The sequence below is a fragment of the Nylanderia fulva genome, unplaced genomic scaffold (genome assembly GCF_048542155.1).
Source record: "Nylanderia fulva isolate GAGA-0341 unplaced genomic scaffold, ASM4854215v1 Scaffold20, whole genome shotgun sequence".
In the NCBI taxonomy this organism is placed as follows: Eukaryota; Metazoa; Arthropoda; class Insecta; order Hymenoptera; family Formicidae; genus Nylanderia; species Nylanderia fulva.
In genome coordinates this window covers 3,540,679-3,560,805 of record NW_028190264.1, presented here as the reverse complement: position 1 = coordinate 3,560,805, position 20,127 = coordinate 3,540,679, and the positions used below count along the sequence as shown (strand labels likewise).

General features: G+C 35.2%; 1 protein-coding gene across 1 annotated transcript in view; it reads right to left on the bottom strand.

Annotated features, from left to right (window-relative positions):
- The window catches only part of LOC114944075 (uncharacterized), a 71,399-nt gene that overhangs the window by 10,196 nt on the left and 41,076 nt on the right, over positions 1-20,127 (bottom strand). The window contains exons 3-4 of the mRNA XM_085482378.1: positions 19,357-19,578; positions 18,386-18,864 (exon numbers count right to left, since the gene is read on the bottom strand). Coding sequence (XP_085338504.1) covers positions 18,386-18,864; positions 19,357-19,578 — 701 coding nt within the window. The remainder of the gene's footprint in view (positions 1-18,385; positions 18,865-19,356; positions 19,579-20,127) is intronic.

Genomic DNA, 20,127 nt, shown 5'->3' with positions numbered 1-20,127 from the left:
TTAGTTTGCGCGTTTAATTCTTCGCGCTCGAAGTTGTCACCGCGATTTTTCAGAGCATTTCAAGCATTAGTAATGTAGTAATTAGTAGATATAAGCTGCAAATTGAGTGAAATTAAATGCCAGCTGAATTTAATAACTTTATTTTTTTAGTTGCTTATTATTAATCATATATTTACAGGAGAGAATTTATTTGTAAAATGTGAATTGGTAAGAGATAAATGTGAGCCAAAGTTTATATACGCAAGTATATTATAATTATATGGATTATAATTATATAATTAGAAAGGAGAATGAGATTTAATTTTTATTTCTCGAAATATTACGTCTGTGCAATAACACAATTATATACAATAGTATAATTTATTAGTTTTACTAGAGAGTGAGGTACGGTTTAATATCTGCTAGCAGAAACAATTACTTTCTGTCGCGGTATTCTATACAATGCCGCGGTGCACTGCGTGCATATTTCAACCACTGCAGTAGCTTTTGCGAAATGCGTTCTGTCGGTCATAATTTTCGTGGCACTCGCTCAGAGGACATGTTTTCAAAATATACGTAAACTTGTGTGCCTGCGCGTGTGGTTATGCGTATGCTAGTGTATGTGTATATATATGTCATTTATCAACAATAGTTAGCACTGCATTTCGTTAAAACTTGACTCTTTTAATACGTACTTTAAGGTCATCCATGCATAAGACTCAAATTGCAGAGTTTAGTAAAGAATTAAAAATGTCAACGTCATATTATGGCTAACAATTTAATTGATTAGTTTAAGATTTTTATATCTTGATTTGAGAAATGTACTTTTATTCTCTATGCTTATATGATAATTTAATTATTAAATTTATTTTTAATTGTAAATAATTCATCTGTAATTGTAAATGAATAATTTCGAGAGGAAAAAGTCTAGTCAATATTTTAATCTCTCATATTCTCAAAAAAGAGTTGTTATGTAAACAACTCTTGTTTTATTATGTAAACTATTTTTTATATCAAGGGAATATTAACAAAACAAATTTTATTCTGTTTTACAACTAACAAGCATATTAATAAAATATGATATCACAATTACAATATTAAAGAATGTTAAAAGGATTCAATTAAATGATATATATTTTATAATTATTTAAAATTAACAGATTCAATTAAATAATAATCTACTTGAAAAATGTGTTTATTTTTGATATATATTGATGATTTCTCATAGTTTATCAATACTTGTGCAACATAAATGATTATATAAACGATTGTTTGATTTTGGAATTTTCATTTTATGTAACTGTGTCACGTACTGTTTGCATGGCGTCAATGTTTAAAGCTGAAGTATCCATATCGCGCAAGCACAAGCAGAATGTTGTGCCATTTACAATTAGTACCAATCAAAGTGATACGAACAATTACAGCAAATCCAATACAGTAACTCAATTCATTAGAAGTTTGTAACGTCTTAATGCTAAAGTAATTTTATAAATGAGATTAATGATGTTTTTGATTCGATAGAAGGATTTGCTGCGCAAATTCTATAAATAATAAATAAAATCATCATTATATAATAATAAAAAAGTGATTGATGTTAATAATAAAGAAAATAATTGTGTAAACAATTAATATAAAAATATTTATTGCAATTGCAATAAATCAAATAAAATAATCCGATTGACTCGACTTTGTTTCATAGGTTCGCGTGGAAGATTTACTTTGCAATTTATTATTTTTTTTTTTAAATAATCAATGTGAAATGACTCTTAAATATAAAAATGACTCATGTTCCACCGGATATTGACTCGATTCAGTAGACATAGCGCACATATTGTTCACTTTGTTCACTTTACTGGCTATTCAAATCCGGGCCTCTCCTGCGTCCGCCACTATGCAAAGGGGTAATTTACGTTTGCGCATTATTGTCTGGAGTCGCAGAGTGTCACTCTTTCCGAAAGAGAAATCGGTCATTGTTCGAATCGCTTCGAATTATAGAGCAGTCCACGTACAATGGATTCCCCGATCGTTTGCTAAATGCTTTGTGAAATTGGACGGCCGATTTCACAGGAATAACGATTTTCCTGTGTCACTTTATACGTTGTTCCACTATGCTATTACAATTAAGATCATGAGTGCTGACATGGCTACTGCACTTTGGAAACTGCTAACCAAAGAGTGACAATTTCTAGTCTCTGTCGACACATCAAGTTTTCATATTTTACTTCGTTTAAAATTAATTTTATTACACAAAGTTGCGTAAAATTTTCTTTTATAACTCATAATGATCTTTCAAACTATACACTACATAAAATATGTGTTTTATGAACTTAGGAAATTCTAATTTATTTAGAATTTATTTTATAAATTAACTCTCAATCAACTACTTTGATCAATTGTATTGATTCATTATTAAAAAATTTATTCAAATCAATTTTATAAAACTAGCTACATATGTTAGAATAATTCATGCTATACGTATAAGAAGAAAAACAAAGACCAACGATTATATTAATTACAAAATAAATACCAATTAATTTATCACGGTTGCAAAATATATTTAACACTTTATAACATTATAAATTCACGCTTAATATATTCTGTATTTTAAATTAATTTCGAATGAATGAACTGTCGTCATACAAAATATATAAATGTGTAGGTAGATTTTTAATTACTTATTAGAAGAGTCTATAATATACTCATAATTATTCATTAGTCTTAATGAAAATTTAAATAGTAGATTAACCGATGTAGTATTTGAATAGAAATGATTGAATAAAATGATTTTAATTTAATAAATTAAATTAAATCTAAAAAATAAAAATGAAGAATTATCTGTACTGCATAATAAATATTATGCAATTTATTTTAATTTCAAATTTTTACATATTGATTGAAACTTATATGATTTTAATAAAAAAGAGAAAATAACAAGTTATTATTTTTTGCACCAATTAAATTTTATTATATTGATTTATTAAAATTAAAAAATTCTTCAAACATCAAATATTATTTCTTTTTAAATTGAAAATAAGGCAATACTAAATAAATTTAATAATAATATGAGCAGAATAATGATAATAATAATAAATAGTAATAATAAATAATGTGTGTGTGTGACCAAAATAAATTTTATTCTTGAAATAGACTTTAGATTTTATTAGCGATGATATCTCATATATTTAATTTGAATAATGAAATTTGAAATATGAAATATTGAAAAAACGTGAATGTATATTATAAAATGTTTAATATTTCAATACCACCAAATTAGTTGTCATTCAAGGTATTTCACGGTCTTCATGGCGTACAGCGTATTATTGTATATTTGCCAATTTGTCATTTGTACGGCAAAATTCGAATAGGAAGGTTTCCTATACATTTCCTACATTTATTATATAATTAACAACACATAAGCGTATTGACAATAATTAACCGTAATTTGCGCGAGGCTTTATTTTGCTAAAGTTATTGTTAATATCCCGATTCATTGACTGGAACTACAATCCTCTCACGCGAAGCGGAATATTAGTTCTCAATCGTGAGATTTGTGGGAGTGTCGTGCAAAGTGTCGCGCGTCTGTTATTCTTATCGTATCGCATAATGAACTGTAATGAACTATAATAAACCATATTTTCGCGAGTGAGTGCAACAAACTCTAAGTTTAATGAATCTTGACTTCCTAAGAGAGGAAGAGGAAGTCTAGGATGCATCCGGCAACGACGGAACAGTTTTTGAAGTAATTAATTTTATTTGTAGTATTTTATAAGTATTTATATTTTATTTATATATTATTTATTTACTTTTTGCACATTTATGCCTTTTATTCAGATTTAAATAATAATTAAAATTTAATATATTTACGATATATTTAATTAAACTTAGTATTTAGAAACATTATTTTTTTTCGACAAATTTATAATTATTTCATGAAATAGTAGCTTGTTATTTTGCTTATTCTCTAATATTTCTTGCGTTTTTGCGTTTATGCGTAACGACATGTAATCGAGAATGCTAGCGATGCATTAAATCGAATTTTTGATACGAGTGCATGATATCGTCTTGCATTAGTCGCGTATCTCTCGACTTGCAGCTAGCTCGATTTTACGTACAAATATATTTATATATACTTGATGTCACTCTAAATCCGAGACGGCGCGCAAATAAAAACGATTCGATTAAGAAGACGATCAATTACCGGTCGGTGCGGGCGAGGCGTTTAATTAATGTTACGTTTGCATTTAGGTTGGTCAGCGAATTGTAAAACGGAAGTACTCGTAAAAAGAGAGAAGAGATAGCTGCCTCTCTCCGAGGTTTACGTATGAACGAGACACGGCTGGCCCAGCACGTGTGCAACGTTCGTTATGGAATCCATTACGAGATAGCAGGATGCCGCCCGCGGTTTGCAATGAAGATACCGATATTTATGGATCTAACAAGCTCGCCACTGAAGTATATTCGCCATTACGTTTGCGAGGATTATCGGCCAGCCGGAAGCCGACGCTCTTTGAAGCCGTAATCCTGCGTTCCTTCGAATCGATAATGGAATCGCTTTTAATGCCGCATGGACGATTCTCTCGGAATCGCCTAATGGTAAATTATCCCAGTTCGGAGAGAGTGCTCCTAATAATTTGGCGTCTGAAGGAGGCTTCAGATGTGCGAGAGAATAATACTGCTTCAACATCAATTGCGCGTATTTTCAACCGAATATAATATACATATAACTGAATATTTGAGTGCTCCTTTCATCTGAATAAATGCGATAAATCATCAGACATCGAACTTTTTAATAACTTATACTGTGCGAAAGATGCATCCAATGACTGAAGCACTATATTTATTTAACGGGAAGAGTACGAAACAAGTTTTATGTATGCTTCTCGAGGCTCTTTCATTCGATACGCGGGAGTTCGTCGGACGATCTCTTAATATTTGTACCAAAGTGTAATTAAAATCGTGAAAAGCGACAGCCAATGTCGGCTGTAAAATGGAGCCTTCAAAGAGCGCGATAAAGCGTTGCAAACGAGACGAACACTGATAGAAGTACTTCGAAAGGTCGGTTATACCGGGTCTTTAATACCAGCTTCGTTAGTTGCAGATTGCCGGTGACACATTTTCTCTCTTTCTGCCGCCGTCCTTCTTTTTCCTCTTTCCATGATTTTTTTTTTTAATCACGAACACCGTCGCCGATAGTCCGAGGTTGCAGCTTTTCATCGGCGAAAAATGTTACGTTTAATGGCGAACACGGGCACTCCGAGGCAAGAACTCTAATGGCATTAGCGCAACGAACAAATACGCACTTAACGAGCGACAATTTACACAGATTCGCTATGTTAATTTTAACATCCTCAGCTCGTGACACGGTCGTTGAGCGATTTCGAAAAGGCGCTCTCGCTAATCATTCACGATTACGTAATTTTACAATTTCAGTTTATTCCAATAATTAAGCATCTTCTTGGATGCTTCCGAGAGAATTTAGTCGTTTTCATTTATTTGTAACTTGCAGAAATATTTTATTCGCTAAAAGTCTCAAGTAGGTAAATTCTGCGCAAAATTTTGAGCATGACAGTTTCTTTTCTATTGGACGAGGAAAAAGATATAAATTTTTGTATCGATCATTTTAGTTCTCATTATGTATGTATGTATACATAATCAGCTGGTTCGTATGGACGTGATACATAAAGCGCTGTACGAACTTCGAAGATTAAGTAATCCTGCGAGAAAACGAAGGATAACTGGTAAAGGGAGCAGCGGAATGCAATTTCAGTTCCAGAATTTCTGACAGACCGATATCTCAACTATTTGGAAGGGGAGTATCTGGGCCATTACTTTTCCTTGTACTACCAGCCGCGGCTGTAAGATATCCCCGATAAAGACGAGACCATTATCTCTGACTCCTACATTCAATTTACGGTCGCAGTTACTGTTTTATCGTTGACTATATACATGCGAATTCACTAATTGACTCACATGCTGCTTTTCTTATATCTCCTTTGTATCATTTTTTGCAAATGCTTTATTAAGTCATTTAATCCTTGCTGCGTGGAAAAAGCAGAGATGCTATCGAATTTAATATTTTCTCTAATATTTATAAAATAATTATAATAATTATTAAAATTAATATTTAATTACAAAATACTAATTAATTATGTAAAATAAATGTTTCATAAAAAGATATTTATTTAAAGATAAAACGTTGCTCCTTCCACATCGAAATTCGCCTCTGAATTCTCTTTAAAAGGCAAATTTAATTAATGAACGCGTATATGTGGGAGAGTAATTCGCGCTGATTGTGCGACTTACCAAAAATTCCAACGATTATCTACATATAAAACCTTATCTGAAAACATTCGGGATTCACAAGGAGTGGACTAAAAATACATATCTCTATAAAATTTATGATGCGAGAAGAAAAAACGCGTGGTTGGCGCGCATTTAGTTTTCCTGAACAAATTCCAAAGTATATACACATTTGTAAATCAGAATGAATCTTGTGTGTATGTGTGAGATTTTTAATTAAATTACGCTTCTATGATTTGCCGGTAAGTTTCTTACGCGTTATAATACGAGCAAATTAATATGAATTACGATATCATGCGCGTAATTTATCTTCAGAAGTTTTGAAAGGTGAAGTGTCTCGTTAATAAAGCGTCTTGTTGCGATATCAAATGGAGTTATGCACATGTTTATGCTGCGATTAAATTAAACAACGATAACCGTATCTCGTCTGTAAATATCTTCACAGAAGGAGACGCTAGATTATTAGCCGTTTGCTGAGATACGATGTCAACGTGTGATTGCCATGACGAGATTAGATCTTAAGTCATGTATATCGATCACATGTCACCGGATTAGATTACTTATGATCGGCTTATGCAGATAATTAACAGCCAAGAATAAATTGAATTAGATTGATAATTATACGAAAAGGAATTAGAAGCAATTAAGAGAGACAAGTTTGTCAGAAAGAGATGTAACAATTAAATATAGACAGTACAAATTAATATGCACATTTACGTAAAAAGATTGGATATTAGATTCATATTAAGTAATTAAAATAAATTTAATAACTAAGACTTAATAAGGCTCTTAACATACATATTTAATTTTACGTGACATACATATTTAAACAGTTAATAAGAGCGAAAGCTGATCAAAATAAATTTATTATTAAATTTACATTAAGTATAATTCATTTTTTAGTGAGATATTGTAAAATGAAGATAATAAATTGTATATTAAATAAAATGTTTGAAGCGACAATAAAAATGTTATGAAATATTTGACCAGATTGTGGTTTTACACTCTCGGATGGCTCGGAATATTTCCGGTGATCTCACGTTAGCTGTGCAATCATCACGATGGCTAGCTTTAATTGCGCCAATTGTCATTCCCGTCTCTCGATATCGCAAACGATTTCACTTTTTTACCATTCGTCCGCGTTGGTAATTGTCAAGGATCACTTCGCTTGGAATTGAAGCAGAATGGATGCAATAAAGCTGATTGAGGTCTAGGTCATTAGAGTTGAATTATATTTCCGCCATGATAGAGTTAAGAAAATTTTCTCAGCGGTAATTAAGCTTCATCGAGTAATCAACGAATTTCATAATTCTATGGTTCAAGTGAACTGATGGAAAAGATTCACTCTCTTCCCTCAACATATGTATGTGTATGTATGTATGTATGTAATTTTTTCTCGCTAAAGTAAGAATTATCGTTGCATTTATTACAACCAGCGCTTCTATTTCTATTGGCTCTGATTTCTTGAAAGATGTATCAAAGATCAAAGTCATATCAGTTAAAGTAAACTCTAGTCTAAAAATAACTTGCAATAACTAATATTTTAAAAGATGATATAAGCTATAACTTGATATATATAATATTATATATAAAAAGTTACATTAGTAATATGAATATTTAGTTACTTTTGACATTTATAATATTTTGGTTTCGCGAAAAGAAAATTGAAGTTTGTATGTATGTATTTATGTATGAACTTGTAAAAATTTTATGTATGACAGTTATAAGTTTCTTAAATTATTGATATTTCTGTGTATGTTTCTCTCATAAAAAATAAAAAAAAAATTCTAGATCGTAACACATGATAATCTGCAATCATTTCTTTTTAACTGTACGTCAGTAGCATCTGTGACCTATGCACGACTCAAATTTTACGGTCGCATGGGACGGGATTTATACGCGTTCAAGAGATATTTTGTTCTTCGCAACGAGACGAGAAAAGAAGCAAATCTTCAGTTCACGTCACACACAGTCGCAAAATATCTTATGCAACATTTGTTACATGATTCTCTGTCGCACTTGTGCATCGTCGTCGAGACGTTTTACCATTTATCAAAATGACAATTGTATTAAATAAATCGCGAGATATCTGTATTTTAAGTTCTGAGAATTATATTTTAAAAAAGAATAAAATCTTGAGAATTTTAATTATAGATATTTTTGTAATGAGTTTCTGTGTGAATGAATGCTCTGTTAAAGTGTAACGTATTCCAAAGTTAATGAAGAACATGATTTTGCTATCTATTTACACTAATTGTTCGGCGTAATAATCTCTTGTGTGCAACAATTACATTGTAATAGTGCAAATAATAAAGCATAGGAATTAGATGTACATGTCGCCCATATATAACTGATATTCTCTGAATAATTCGCGTCGTTTGCTCCAAATTGCGGCTACCATATGATTTATCGCATAACATTAATATTACTAGTGATGCGTGACGTTACGTATATTACGTGATATCAATCTCGGCAGTGAATGATTGCGCTATTGCATCGCGTGAATCGAGAAGTTCGTCTTCTCTCTGTCGAGGAAAATCAAGGAAAATCGCTAATCTTTCAGGGATGAAACCGTGATTTTTCTCAATAGCATGCAGGAGCATAACAATTTTTAATTTTTTTTTCTTAATTTTTTAAAATTTAATTTTTTTATTATTTTTATTTTTTTTATATTAAATGTGCAAAAATAATTGCTCCCCTCGGCGTCCGCTCATAGCTGTATTTCTATTATCGTTTGCATCGAGGAATATTTTTTTAACAAAAAGAATATAATAAAAAATCAAAGATCTTTTCCTGCAGGCCGGATATTGTCGACATAATTGTGTCCGATCGATATGTCGAATAGAATAAGAGACTGTTATTAAAGCTCGGAGAGCTTTTCCGTATAAGCGAGACGAATAGTATAGAAGGGAATATGCATACACAGAGGGTTAAGTCCGAGTAAGCGCAGTATGTCAACGTGTCATAAATTGGATATATTAAACAGGGCATCCGATTTATATGTATCGCAAAGTTAAACTTTGCAAACAAACGTCACGGATACAAAAATTCAATTCTTGCGTAACGACAGTCCATTATTATTTGATGACGGGAACATGACTGTCTGGGGAACAAAGTTTGTTACTCGTGATTAATGCTGCCTGGTATAACGCGCTTAAATATATTCGCGCTCTGACGCAGCGCGTCTCGTGAATTTTTTACGGGCGTAAAGTGCATCATCTTTTAAAGTATCGGGTCGACCTGATTATGAATCACCGTAACTTGTCTGAAAAAGAAATCGTTATGATCTTTTATAGGGAATATAAAAATACGATAACGGCGATACGGCGAAATATATATACATATATGTATAATGGGCGACTGGGTGGGATATTAAACCGCGATAACGCGATCGCCATCAGTTCGGCTATAAATTATCCAAGAGAGTTGAGAACGCGCGGCTAAATCTGGAAGCCCGTCCGCCGATCGGAAATCCGGTTGAGTGTTCCATTGACCTGCTCTCTGGTAGTAGTGTGCTGTTAACACGCGCTTTCCGTTATCGCGTCTCGTGATTAATGACGCGTTTTATTAAACCGCATCAAAAGACGACGGCGAGAAAGAGTTGAAAGTTCGTGACAACTATAAACTTTCGTGCGAACTTGTACACTCGTTCTTCTTAAACTATAATGATAGGTGGACAATAATGAAAAGAGTGGACTTTGCTGGATAATTTCAGACAGATTCTATTCCAATGATTTCTGTCTAAAGACAGATTTTATTTCGGAGAATTAGCTTCTAAGTAATTACAGAACTTATGAAAAATCGATTATAAGTTGTTCGTATTTTGTGAAAACTTTTTTATTCGATCGATCGTTATTTTTCATAAAATTTGTGGACAAAAGAACATCCAATGTTGCAATATTCTTTGGAAAAGAAGTTGGAACTCTTTGTTTCCGGCAGTTTTCAATTACAAGTTTTCATTTCAAAGAATTCTGCTTCGTTTAGCGGAAGCGTACTGAAAATGCGAAGGAAATCGGGAAAGGGATTAATCGGGAATCAAGGATTAAGAAGAAAGACCGGTTAAACGGCTCATGGAAAATGGTCCTTCCTTTACCTTCCTCTCGACTGAATTAACTAGCCGTATTAAGCATTAACTATCGTAGCAATAAATCGGAATGTACTCGACAAAGTATATTTATTGTGCGCGTTTTCAGCGATCGATTCTTAGAATGGGGGAGAAATCCACGACACGCGATCGTGTAGACTCACCATCACAACGACAATCTCGAGGGGTGAAGTGTTTCGCGCATATAAACGTAGCTCGACACTAATGCGATACGAGAGGGCATTAAACTGCGATAACCCGATTGCCATCAGTCCAACTATGAATTACTCGAGAGGAGGTATAGGAGGGCAGGAAAGCGGCCGTACCTAAAACCCCGGATATTCGTAGCTATTTCATCGGTCTGCTACTCAGGGTTGGCTTCACGTCGATGTTTTTAAAAGGAATTAAAAAACACCTGTTCCACATTTCGTATATAAATGAGAAGAGATCTGCAAGTATGATTTGCACGAATTTTAAGATGCTCAAGATACATTTTAAGTTACAACCAAAAAACCTACAAGTGCAGACAGTGAAAAATGGAAGGTTCCTGATTAGAGGAAAAATTACCAAGTGCGGTAAGAAATTCCAAAAAATATAGAAAATTTTATTCATAACATAAATCCTTGTTCGATGCAATTTTTATATCCTTTACCAGCGATTCGCACGAATAGAGTGTATAATAAAAACCGTGAAATTCTTTTACACATATGTACAAATTATTTTACGTCCGCTTTAGCCTTAAGCAATCTGCTACTTATTTATGCACAGTAATTGACGCAATCGCTGTATATCGATTAAATTCAATTGATATACATCTAGCTGTTTAATTCTCGCAGCCGCGGCCCTGGGTGCTACCCCCTATGGGTCTCACAACAACCTGTCGGGAATTACTCGAGGGTCGGTTCGCGCACGCCAACCTTGTCGAAGAACCGAAATTTCCCTAACCGTGTAGCGCATCCGGCGATACGAGCCGGTGAGGGCATTAGCTAGGCAATCGGTTGGCGAAATTATTCATGCTGCGGCATGTTACGGGACCGACGACCACGTACCACGCCACGCGACGTACCCCGAGTTGGCGGAATTTCCTGACGAATTATACGATCTTCGCCACGCGCGCAGGAACGAAGCAGGGGTCGTTGATCGGAAATTACCTTCGTGCTGAGGGATGGGGTCGGCTCGGGGATTAAGTTCCGGCCTTTTCCAGTTGTTCGTTTCGCAAAACCGCGTGCGAGACCGATATATAAGAGGAAAGTTGAATCCCCCTTGACCATTTCTCTCCATTGTCAGTCTACTTCTAATTCTTTTATTCTAACGGATATACATATCCTTCTCTTTGCACGTGATATGCAAATGTAGAATATTGTAGGATATTGTAGAATATTATAGAGTACGACGTGGCGCCCGTCGTTTTAAATATTTTCTTCAGCAAACGGTTTTAAATTTATATGTTGAAATTAGTTGGCTTCTTTTTATATGTTACATATCAATGTCTGTGGATTATTATATAAACGTGATTTTTATTCAAAGATGCTTTTAAAGATTTTACGCGAGTATAGTTGGAAATAAAAAAGTTAATCTCTTCGCTATAGATCTCTCCGTAACGAAGGTGAGAGAAAATCGTGAGATGAACATCGTTTAGCCATTCCTTGGAAAGCGAGTCGTTTTTCTTTCTACTCTTATTAACATTCAACGCATTATGGCCTTTTTTAGTTATTTTTACCGGAGGAATTATTAGACCAATTTGAAACATACAGGTACAATACACAGAGTTGCAAGAACGTAAAGTTCTACCTTCTCTTTTCAATGTATTGCGATCGAACGAGTCGAAAGTTTTTATCGCGAATTTTTGCACGAAAATCTTTTCTTACGACTTTAATTTCTAGACTCATTATCTCCGACCAGCATAGAAATTACAGCATTGTATACAAAAGCTGCACAGATCTTTTACAGTAATATTTTATATAGTATAATTTATTTGCAGTATTCCGTGATATATATACGACTACAAGTTGGTAGTGCAAAAAGTTGGCTTTATTCGGAAGAAGTATGCATAACGAACCAACATTTAGATTCTATTGTGGAATTGCACGATACTCTCGTATCTCTCAAAACGACTTAATTGCATGTTTTAAAAAAATATATAATACATAATATATCAAATAAAATAAAAATAAAATAAATTTTACGAGAAAAAATATTAAACGTAAATCTATCCGGAAAATATTTATTTTTTAATTATTCTGATGCACTAGCTTGATATAATGAGGGTGTGTTACGACATATCACATTCCGCTTGCTTTACTTTCCCTTTTGTTTTCCACCTCGTTTCACAACGTCATAAAAAAAATCGATAGTAACTGTAGCGATCTCATGCATTTCGACATCATAATATTTCGACGAATTTAAACGAGCTGTAAAATAAATTCTATTACGATGCAACAATTCAATTTTATTTTCACTCTAAAAATTTTCAATATTCCGTAAATATTCCGCGATATAAAAATATTATTTAAGCCTCCTCTCTGTGTTATTACATAAAAGAGAAATTTTTGCAAAATATTAAAAGAATCTCTACGTAAACAATAAAATTATTTGTATATTCAGTAAAGTATCCTGCCACAATCAAATAATCACGATTTGCTCTTTTGCATTAATAATAAATAAAGACAAGTGATAAATTACAAGTTATAAAATTTATTTTCTTATAATCATTGAATATGTACCTCTCTCTAATCATGAATGATCAATCTTTCAATCATATATTTTATAATATATATTTAAAATAAGTGTTACTTCAATATTAAATATAATTATATGTGTGTGTGTTTTATGTCTTGAAATAATCTTCGAGATAATTTCCAGAAATATTCTTTCTCTGTTAACGAATAATCAGACATATCGTTTCAAATTAACAGATATAGCTTTCGGCCTTCGCATTGCGGTCAGTTGGCCATATCGATGCAGCATTGTGTTGGGGAGTATTGGAATTAACCCGCGATACTGCCGGCGCCAACCTAGCGTTCTCCACGCGCGAGGACACACGCCGAAAACTGCCAAACAACATAGCCTTACCGAACCACCACCCTCTGTCCTTCGCCGACGACGTGTCCCGCGCCCGGACAAATAGGTCAATAGGTGAGACGCATGGAACGTACGTCGAAGTGACCTAGTTCGCTGTAAGGCGAGAGCAGTCGTGCAACGGCCGCACGATCAATAGCGCATTCTTGACTTAGAAAACTTACAATGTCAGCGAAAGAAGACGTGGTACCAAAGTGGGCGAGATCGAGATCGTCCGCGGATTGTATGCATTCGGCGAAAAGTGGACTTTTTTTTTTCTTCACGAATCTGAAGTAGCCTAGGTTCGAAAGCCATTTTATTCAACGACGTCGCGGATTTCGACAAATTCTGCGATCGCAATTTCTGATTACGCAGCCGCAAAGGATATCCCGATCTCAATTTGATTGGGAGATTCTTGGACTAATCTAGAAACGATTCTAAGACATCGAATAGCTTTTGTATTATGAATGAATCTTGGGATATAGGAATCTAGTAGTTGAGGAATTAGATATGCACGCAGATGGTGCATTCATAACGTTATCGTCGAGATTTACTGCCAATCTCGCCGACAACGTCTTTATCTTCGCGACAGCCCCCATTCATTTCGATTACATTTGTTACAATGAAACCGAAGCTTTCTCATTAACTTCAATGATACACAAAAGGGAGCGAAACGCTTCGCTGATTTCTTTGGATAACTTCAACGATATTATGCTTACAGGAAATATAAAAGTATAATAAGAATTTTAATTAAATTCTCTGAATTCATATTGAGAGAAGAACTATGAAGAATAACTAAAGATTAAATACTGAGAGGAGAACAGCTCGTAACATTAATATCACAGATGTGATATGAATTGATTTGGATATCTATATATGGAGAGACATCAGGCGCGAATAGCTTATGAAGATTCGAGTCGCTCTCGAGTTTAAGCAACGTTCTGTCATAGACACGCGTATTCATATCAGGAAGGGAATCCTGAATCAAATCTCCGATTCCTACGTGAACGGAATATTTCTTGCACGAGTGCACAACTCTGTGGTGGCACAATGTGATGAGGATAAACAATCTGCACCGCGCGAAACATGGAAACTGCATAACAACGTTCGTAATGCCTGATGTGACTGTTTATTGATTTGGCATAAGTTCGCTTTACTCGTCTTGGTAATATTAACTCGGCGAAGAGTGGATGGATCGAGTGTTCCTTTCTAACAAAGATCGTAATGGTAGATGGTTGTTTATTAGTTTTGCGAGTTTGCTTTATACAACCAAGTAACGTATTATTGCGGCAAAGTTTGCTTATTATGCAGTTAAACATCCTTATTTCAGAGATACACAAAATAAGAGAGATGAATTGCAGCCTTATAAAATTCTTGTTTGCTTCTCATCGTATGTATAAAGTGCGTATATTTTTTGTCTGTATAGAATAAAAATAGAATATTTCATTAAAACGCCAATCATCGACTAATAAACTGCGAGTTAATAGAGCGGTCCGAATATTTCGTGGTTTAAAACGATGTACCTTGCTCGTGCTTTTAATTATCGCGTATCGATTTTTAATACACTATCGCGACACGCTATGCATATGAACGATATATTACAGCATTATACCTCGTAATTTCGAAGCTAGGCTGAATCCTGCCGCAAATACCAGTCCGCACAAAGCAAACGCGGTTGTAGTTGTTCACAAAGGATCGCGTATATTCTAGGTCAGGGTCTCTCAAACTGGGTTGCCGCCATTCCCCGCCACCGTATATATATTTACACGCGTTCCGAATATATATATATATATATATATATATATCTCATAACTCGTCTAAGAGTCTTGACGTGTTGTCAAACCGACACTATATTCGTTTTTGACTTAAAATTATAATTTTATTTTTATTTTCACAAATCACTTGATAAGGACTCAAAGAAGGGTCGAAACGTTGTGATTTAATAAATAATATTTGCCAGTACGGTCGAGAGAAGAGTTTTACTTTTTTAAATTCTGTCTGGCGATTCTCAAATATCTACGTATATATACGTAGATACGTAGGTACGTAATATACGTAGATATTTGAGAATCGCCAGACAGAATTTAAAAAAGTAAAACTCTTCTCTCGACCGTACTGGCAAATATTATTTATTAAATCACAACGTTTCGACCCTTCTTTGAGTCCTTATCAAGTGATTTGTGAAAATAAAAATAAAATTATAATTTTAAGATGTCAAGAACGAATATAGTGTCGGTTTGACAACGCGTCAAGACTCTTAGACGAGTTATGAGAGACATATATATATATATATATATATCCGGAACGTGCGAAGACGCCCAACGATTCCAAAAAGGTCTCGTTATCAATTTACGACCCGTGATCCTTCGGTTGATCCCGAGTATATTCACGCAATAAATGAGCACATTAAGTCAGTTGTCGTGTAGATGTAAATTCGCAGGAATTGTGATCGCGGAATCTAGGGCGAAAGAGTCGTATCGAAAGATGTGTGGCCTTGCTTTTTTCACGCAATTCGAAAAAAATGATCGCACCATGGAGAGAGAAAGACTTCCCATCTCGTCATAACGATAACGATATGTCTTACTGGTAGTAAGCTTGCAAGACTGTGAACGAGGTACTCGCGGCTTACGATTATGAAATGCGCCGAGCAGAAAGTGCTTTTTTTACGAGCTAAAGTACTATTTCATGCCCTTCACTTCACTTCTCCCTGAGAGAACCGCTGTTCAAGCAAAATACACACACGAGAGTGGTGCGTAGGTGGAAGGGCAATAACAACTATGCTGCGAAACTTGCCCGTCAAGCGCAATGGACAACGATGTGTTGTTAAATCGTGCCATTAACGTACTAAGGACGTGTGTTAGCGTGTCATCCAGGCACATTCAACGGGATAAATTGAATTTTTTAGTCAAAAGCTAGGACTTTTCACCGCTTGCACGAATTTGTATGATATTCTCTGGTGTTTCGATTTAAACTCTTTTTAGAGTAAAAGAGAGAAAGAGAGATAAAACTCTCTGGATTATTTTGTTATAAAATAAAAATAGTAAAGTTTTTTGTCATACAAATGTACAATATTGACGTGTAAAGAAGCTGACTGGAAAAATAGAAAGCAACATAGAAAAATCATATGAGTGCTAAATGTAAAATGTCATATTACATTTGTATGTTAAAAACTTACACACACGTCAACTGACATATGAAATCTAATGTTGCTCATGCTATTACTGTATTAAAACAAATATAACAAAATTCGTTTTCTGAGAATTGTTGAAGGAATTAATTTCAACTTGAAAAGTGTTATATTTTCCGGTGCCAATAAGATTTTGCATTTTTAACTGCAATTTGAATTTTTTCTAAAATTATCGCGACAACGCGAAGACGAGGAAAGTAATGCGCGGAAATAATTCTATGGATTCATCAACAGCGTCGCGTCAGTAAGCAGCTTCTTCCAAATGCATGAGATTGAAATTGAAAATATGTAGATTTACGCCACAATATAGACACGTTTGTGCAAAATTTGCGACGCACTCGCGCGTCTGACTATCGATCAAATTGTCTGGAAATCAGCCGGCGCCGAAAGTAAATGACGCATTATTCATTCCGAAATTTCCTATGTTCATAGAGAGCGATTTTTCAAACACGGATGACCTATTCGGATGCCATTTTCAACATATGTTATATGTAAAATTATGTAGATTTATCCGAATTTTGGCAGATTCTTCGAAAGTCGGATGCAACTTTACAAGAATTTTAATTAATCGCAAGGCGCGCAAAAAAATTTCACCTAAATTATGGATGAGTTGTAACGACACGCAATTCTTTATCTCTTTCATAGTCGAGACATAGGACATTAAAACTGTCAGTCGCAGTTCTATTATAAACATTAACGAGGGAAAATTATTACTCTCATAGGGGCGACTGAAATTTACGATAGAAGGGGATTGATTGATCTAGTCACGTATTAACAAGGTATTTTATAACAAACTGGTTTGTTAAAGCATTTTAAATTACGAAACATTCTTTATCGTCATTATGTGTCATAAAACACATCAAAAATACGTCATACGTTGTAATCAATAACATATATTTTCCTCTACGTCGTATAATTTGTTATGCAAAACTTTGAATAAATCTAATAATTTAACGAGATGAAAAGATTAAGACACTCGGCCGATATTCGTGTTGCAAACTCTTTTTTATGTAAATTTGGGAGTAAATAATCACGCTAACTAAGAGATTTTGATGGTTATAATATATTCACGTTATTCGGTAATCATAATCGAAGTATGCGAGGGAATAAATTAACGAGAAAATTTCAATTGAAAAATTGAGAGGTATACCTATATATAAAAGTACTTTGTCCGCCAGACGATCATTTGCATGGCGAGCACGATTTTCATTCACCCATCATCGCCGAGACATTCATCTTTATCAGCCGTTCTTTACCGCGCTTATCATAAGGCCGCGCTCTCAGCTACGTATTCATCCGAGAGAAAAAGTGAGTTCCGACCTTCGAAAAGTTTTTGCGCTAGATCTCGCGAACGTACGTAGCAAATACAGGTGTACCTATCCTCGGTAAAATAAGATTTACGGAAGCGTTGTCAACGAGAAAGTTTTACGCGCGTGTAGAATCCATACGTCGCGATACATCTTCCAAATCCTATTACGTCAACCTCGTAAAAGAGCGTGCTCTCATTCTCGCAATCCTTTCCTTCCGAATTATTTCCATGTGAATGACGCTTCTCACACGATTAAACATTGCAATAAATATTGCTAGCTAGCAATAAGTCGATTACGAACAAATAAACAAATTAATTATTCGTTTTTCCATCCTGGGAGAAGCATCCACATTTTAATTTCCATCATATGAAACGCGCGGGAAAGAAATCTGTCAAGCTGAGATTTTTGCAATAATCGTTCATATGAGAAAAGTGAGAAAGAATAAAAAAAAAATGTGTTGCTACTCACCGGGTGTCACACTTGGAAAGGGTACTTGTCCCGGCAACGATGGCGGATGCTCGTCCTCGGGTGATCGTTCGGACGCGTATCCCTGATCTTGCGGCTCGCCGCTTGTCAGCTTGCTCAGCTTCAGATCGATACACTTGGCAAACTGTTGACGATGCTTCACTAACTCGCAGTCAGGTTTGTGCACTATCTTCATCAGCAGGTCGTCGTCCTGGGTGGCGTTCACGATGCACGGTTGCGAGGACGACGAGTTCGATTGGAGGCTCCTGCCGCTGCTGTTTCGAAGGTCCGGCTTGCGTTTCGGCAATGTACCGACTAAATCGAGGTCCGAATTCCGGTGACATTTGTCATCCAAGGCCGCGGCGCGACCTTGGTACTTCCTGCCGGAATCGACGAGCACTGTGTCGGCGCTGCGATTTCTCTTGACCGAGTCAAAATTTCCATGACGGCACCGCACCAGATCGAGATCGCTCTGCTGATATCTGAAATCAGCCGTAGAAGAAGATTCATGAGTTCGCCGAAAGCGGAATCCATTTTGAGGCGAGACTCGACTTGAGAATAATTTTTCCGAACTTTAAAACGCGAGTGAAGAGCGCGCGAAAGATACGACAGGTCGAGAACTCGACGGGGCGAAAACTCTTCGAGGATTCTCGCTCTCTCAGATGCCAGAGAGATGCGCGACCGATCGATCGATCGATCGATATCCACATAGATTGAAATTTGATGGGACGTTCTCGGAATTCTCCAAATTGTTACCCCTCCGTTCGTGTCGCTTCTCGACGGTTCCGCGATGAAATCGCGTGTCAGTGAAGGACGATAATTTCAAGAATCCATTAGGTATAATTAATTCTGACAAAAAGAAGCTATACATATATGTTTGCGATGTCAAATACGATTATTGCATTTTTTTCTGACAATCGTGCGATGTGAAACGAATAGTTCTTTTTTATAGGTACTCTTATATTATTACATACCTCCAGGGATCGTTCTCGTCGTAGGACTCGTCGAAATCCTGTGATCGATGTTTAACGAGATCCAAAGTACCGGTCGGCCCACTATCGGAGAAATGCACTCCTAACGAGCGTTTCTTATGCGGCAACGTACCGCCGGACATGATGTTATTGTTATCTCGCTGATCATCGTCTAGTACATCCCTATCGTCCAGATGATTTGGTAGAGAGCTGCAAATTTTATATCTGTAACAAAATTTAATAATGGTCAAATAAAATAATTTATCTAGATCTCCAAAAATTAAGGCACGAAAGACTCATTGAATCAATAAATTATTTATATATGTATGTACCATATATTAGGGGAGATTACACTAAGTAGATTCAAAGATTAAATTATATTATGCAGGATATAATTCGTAATTTTGTGTGGAAAAAACTTTTCTCGGAAATATTATTTAGCGCGATGTGCATTACACCGTAAATTGTTTGTGTAACTCGAGTCTGTTCCTCCGTTAAAAGTATGAAGAAAGTTGGAAAAGATGAAAGCGTCAAGGAAATGAGTTTGCAATGTACGCGGCGGCATTTCGCAGCCGTAATAAGCTGCCGTCAGAAAGCGTCAAACTCTGTAAAAGAAAAAAAACTACGTTCACGGTAATTTACATAAACATTTTACACGAGTTGTCGTTACTTCACGTATATCGCGCATTCCGCGAATTCGGGGTGCGAATAATCGGTTTTGTCTGGTCTCGCTAATTCTCGCGTATGCAACGAGCTGCATAAAATGCAACGCGC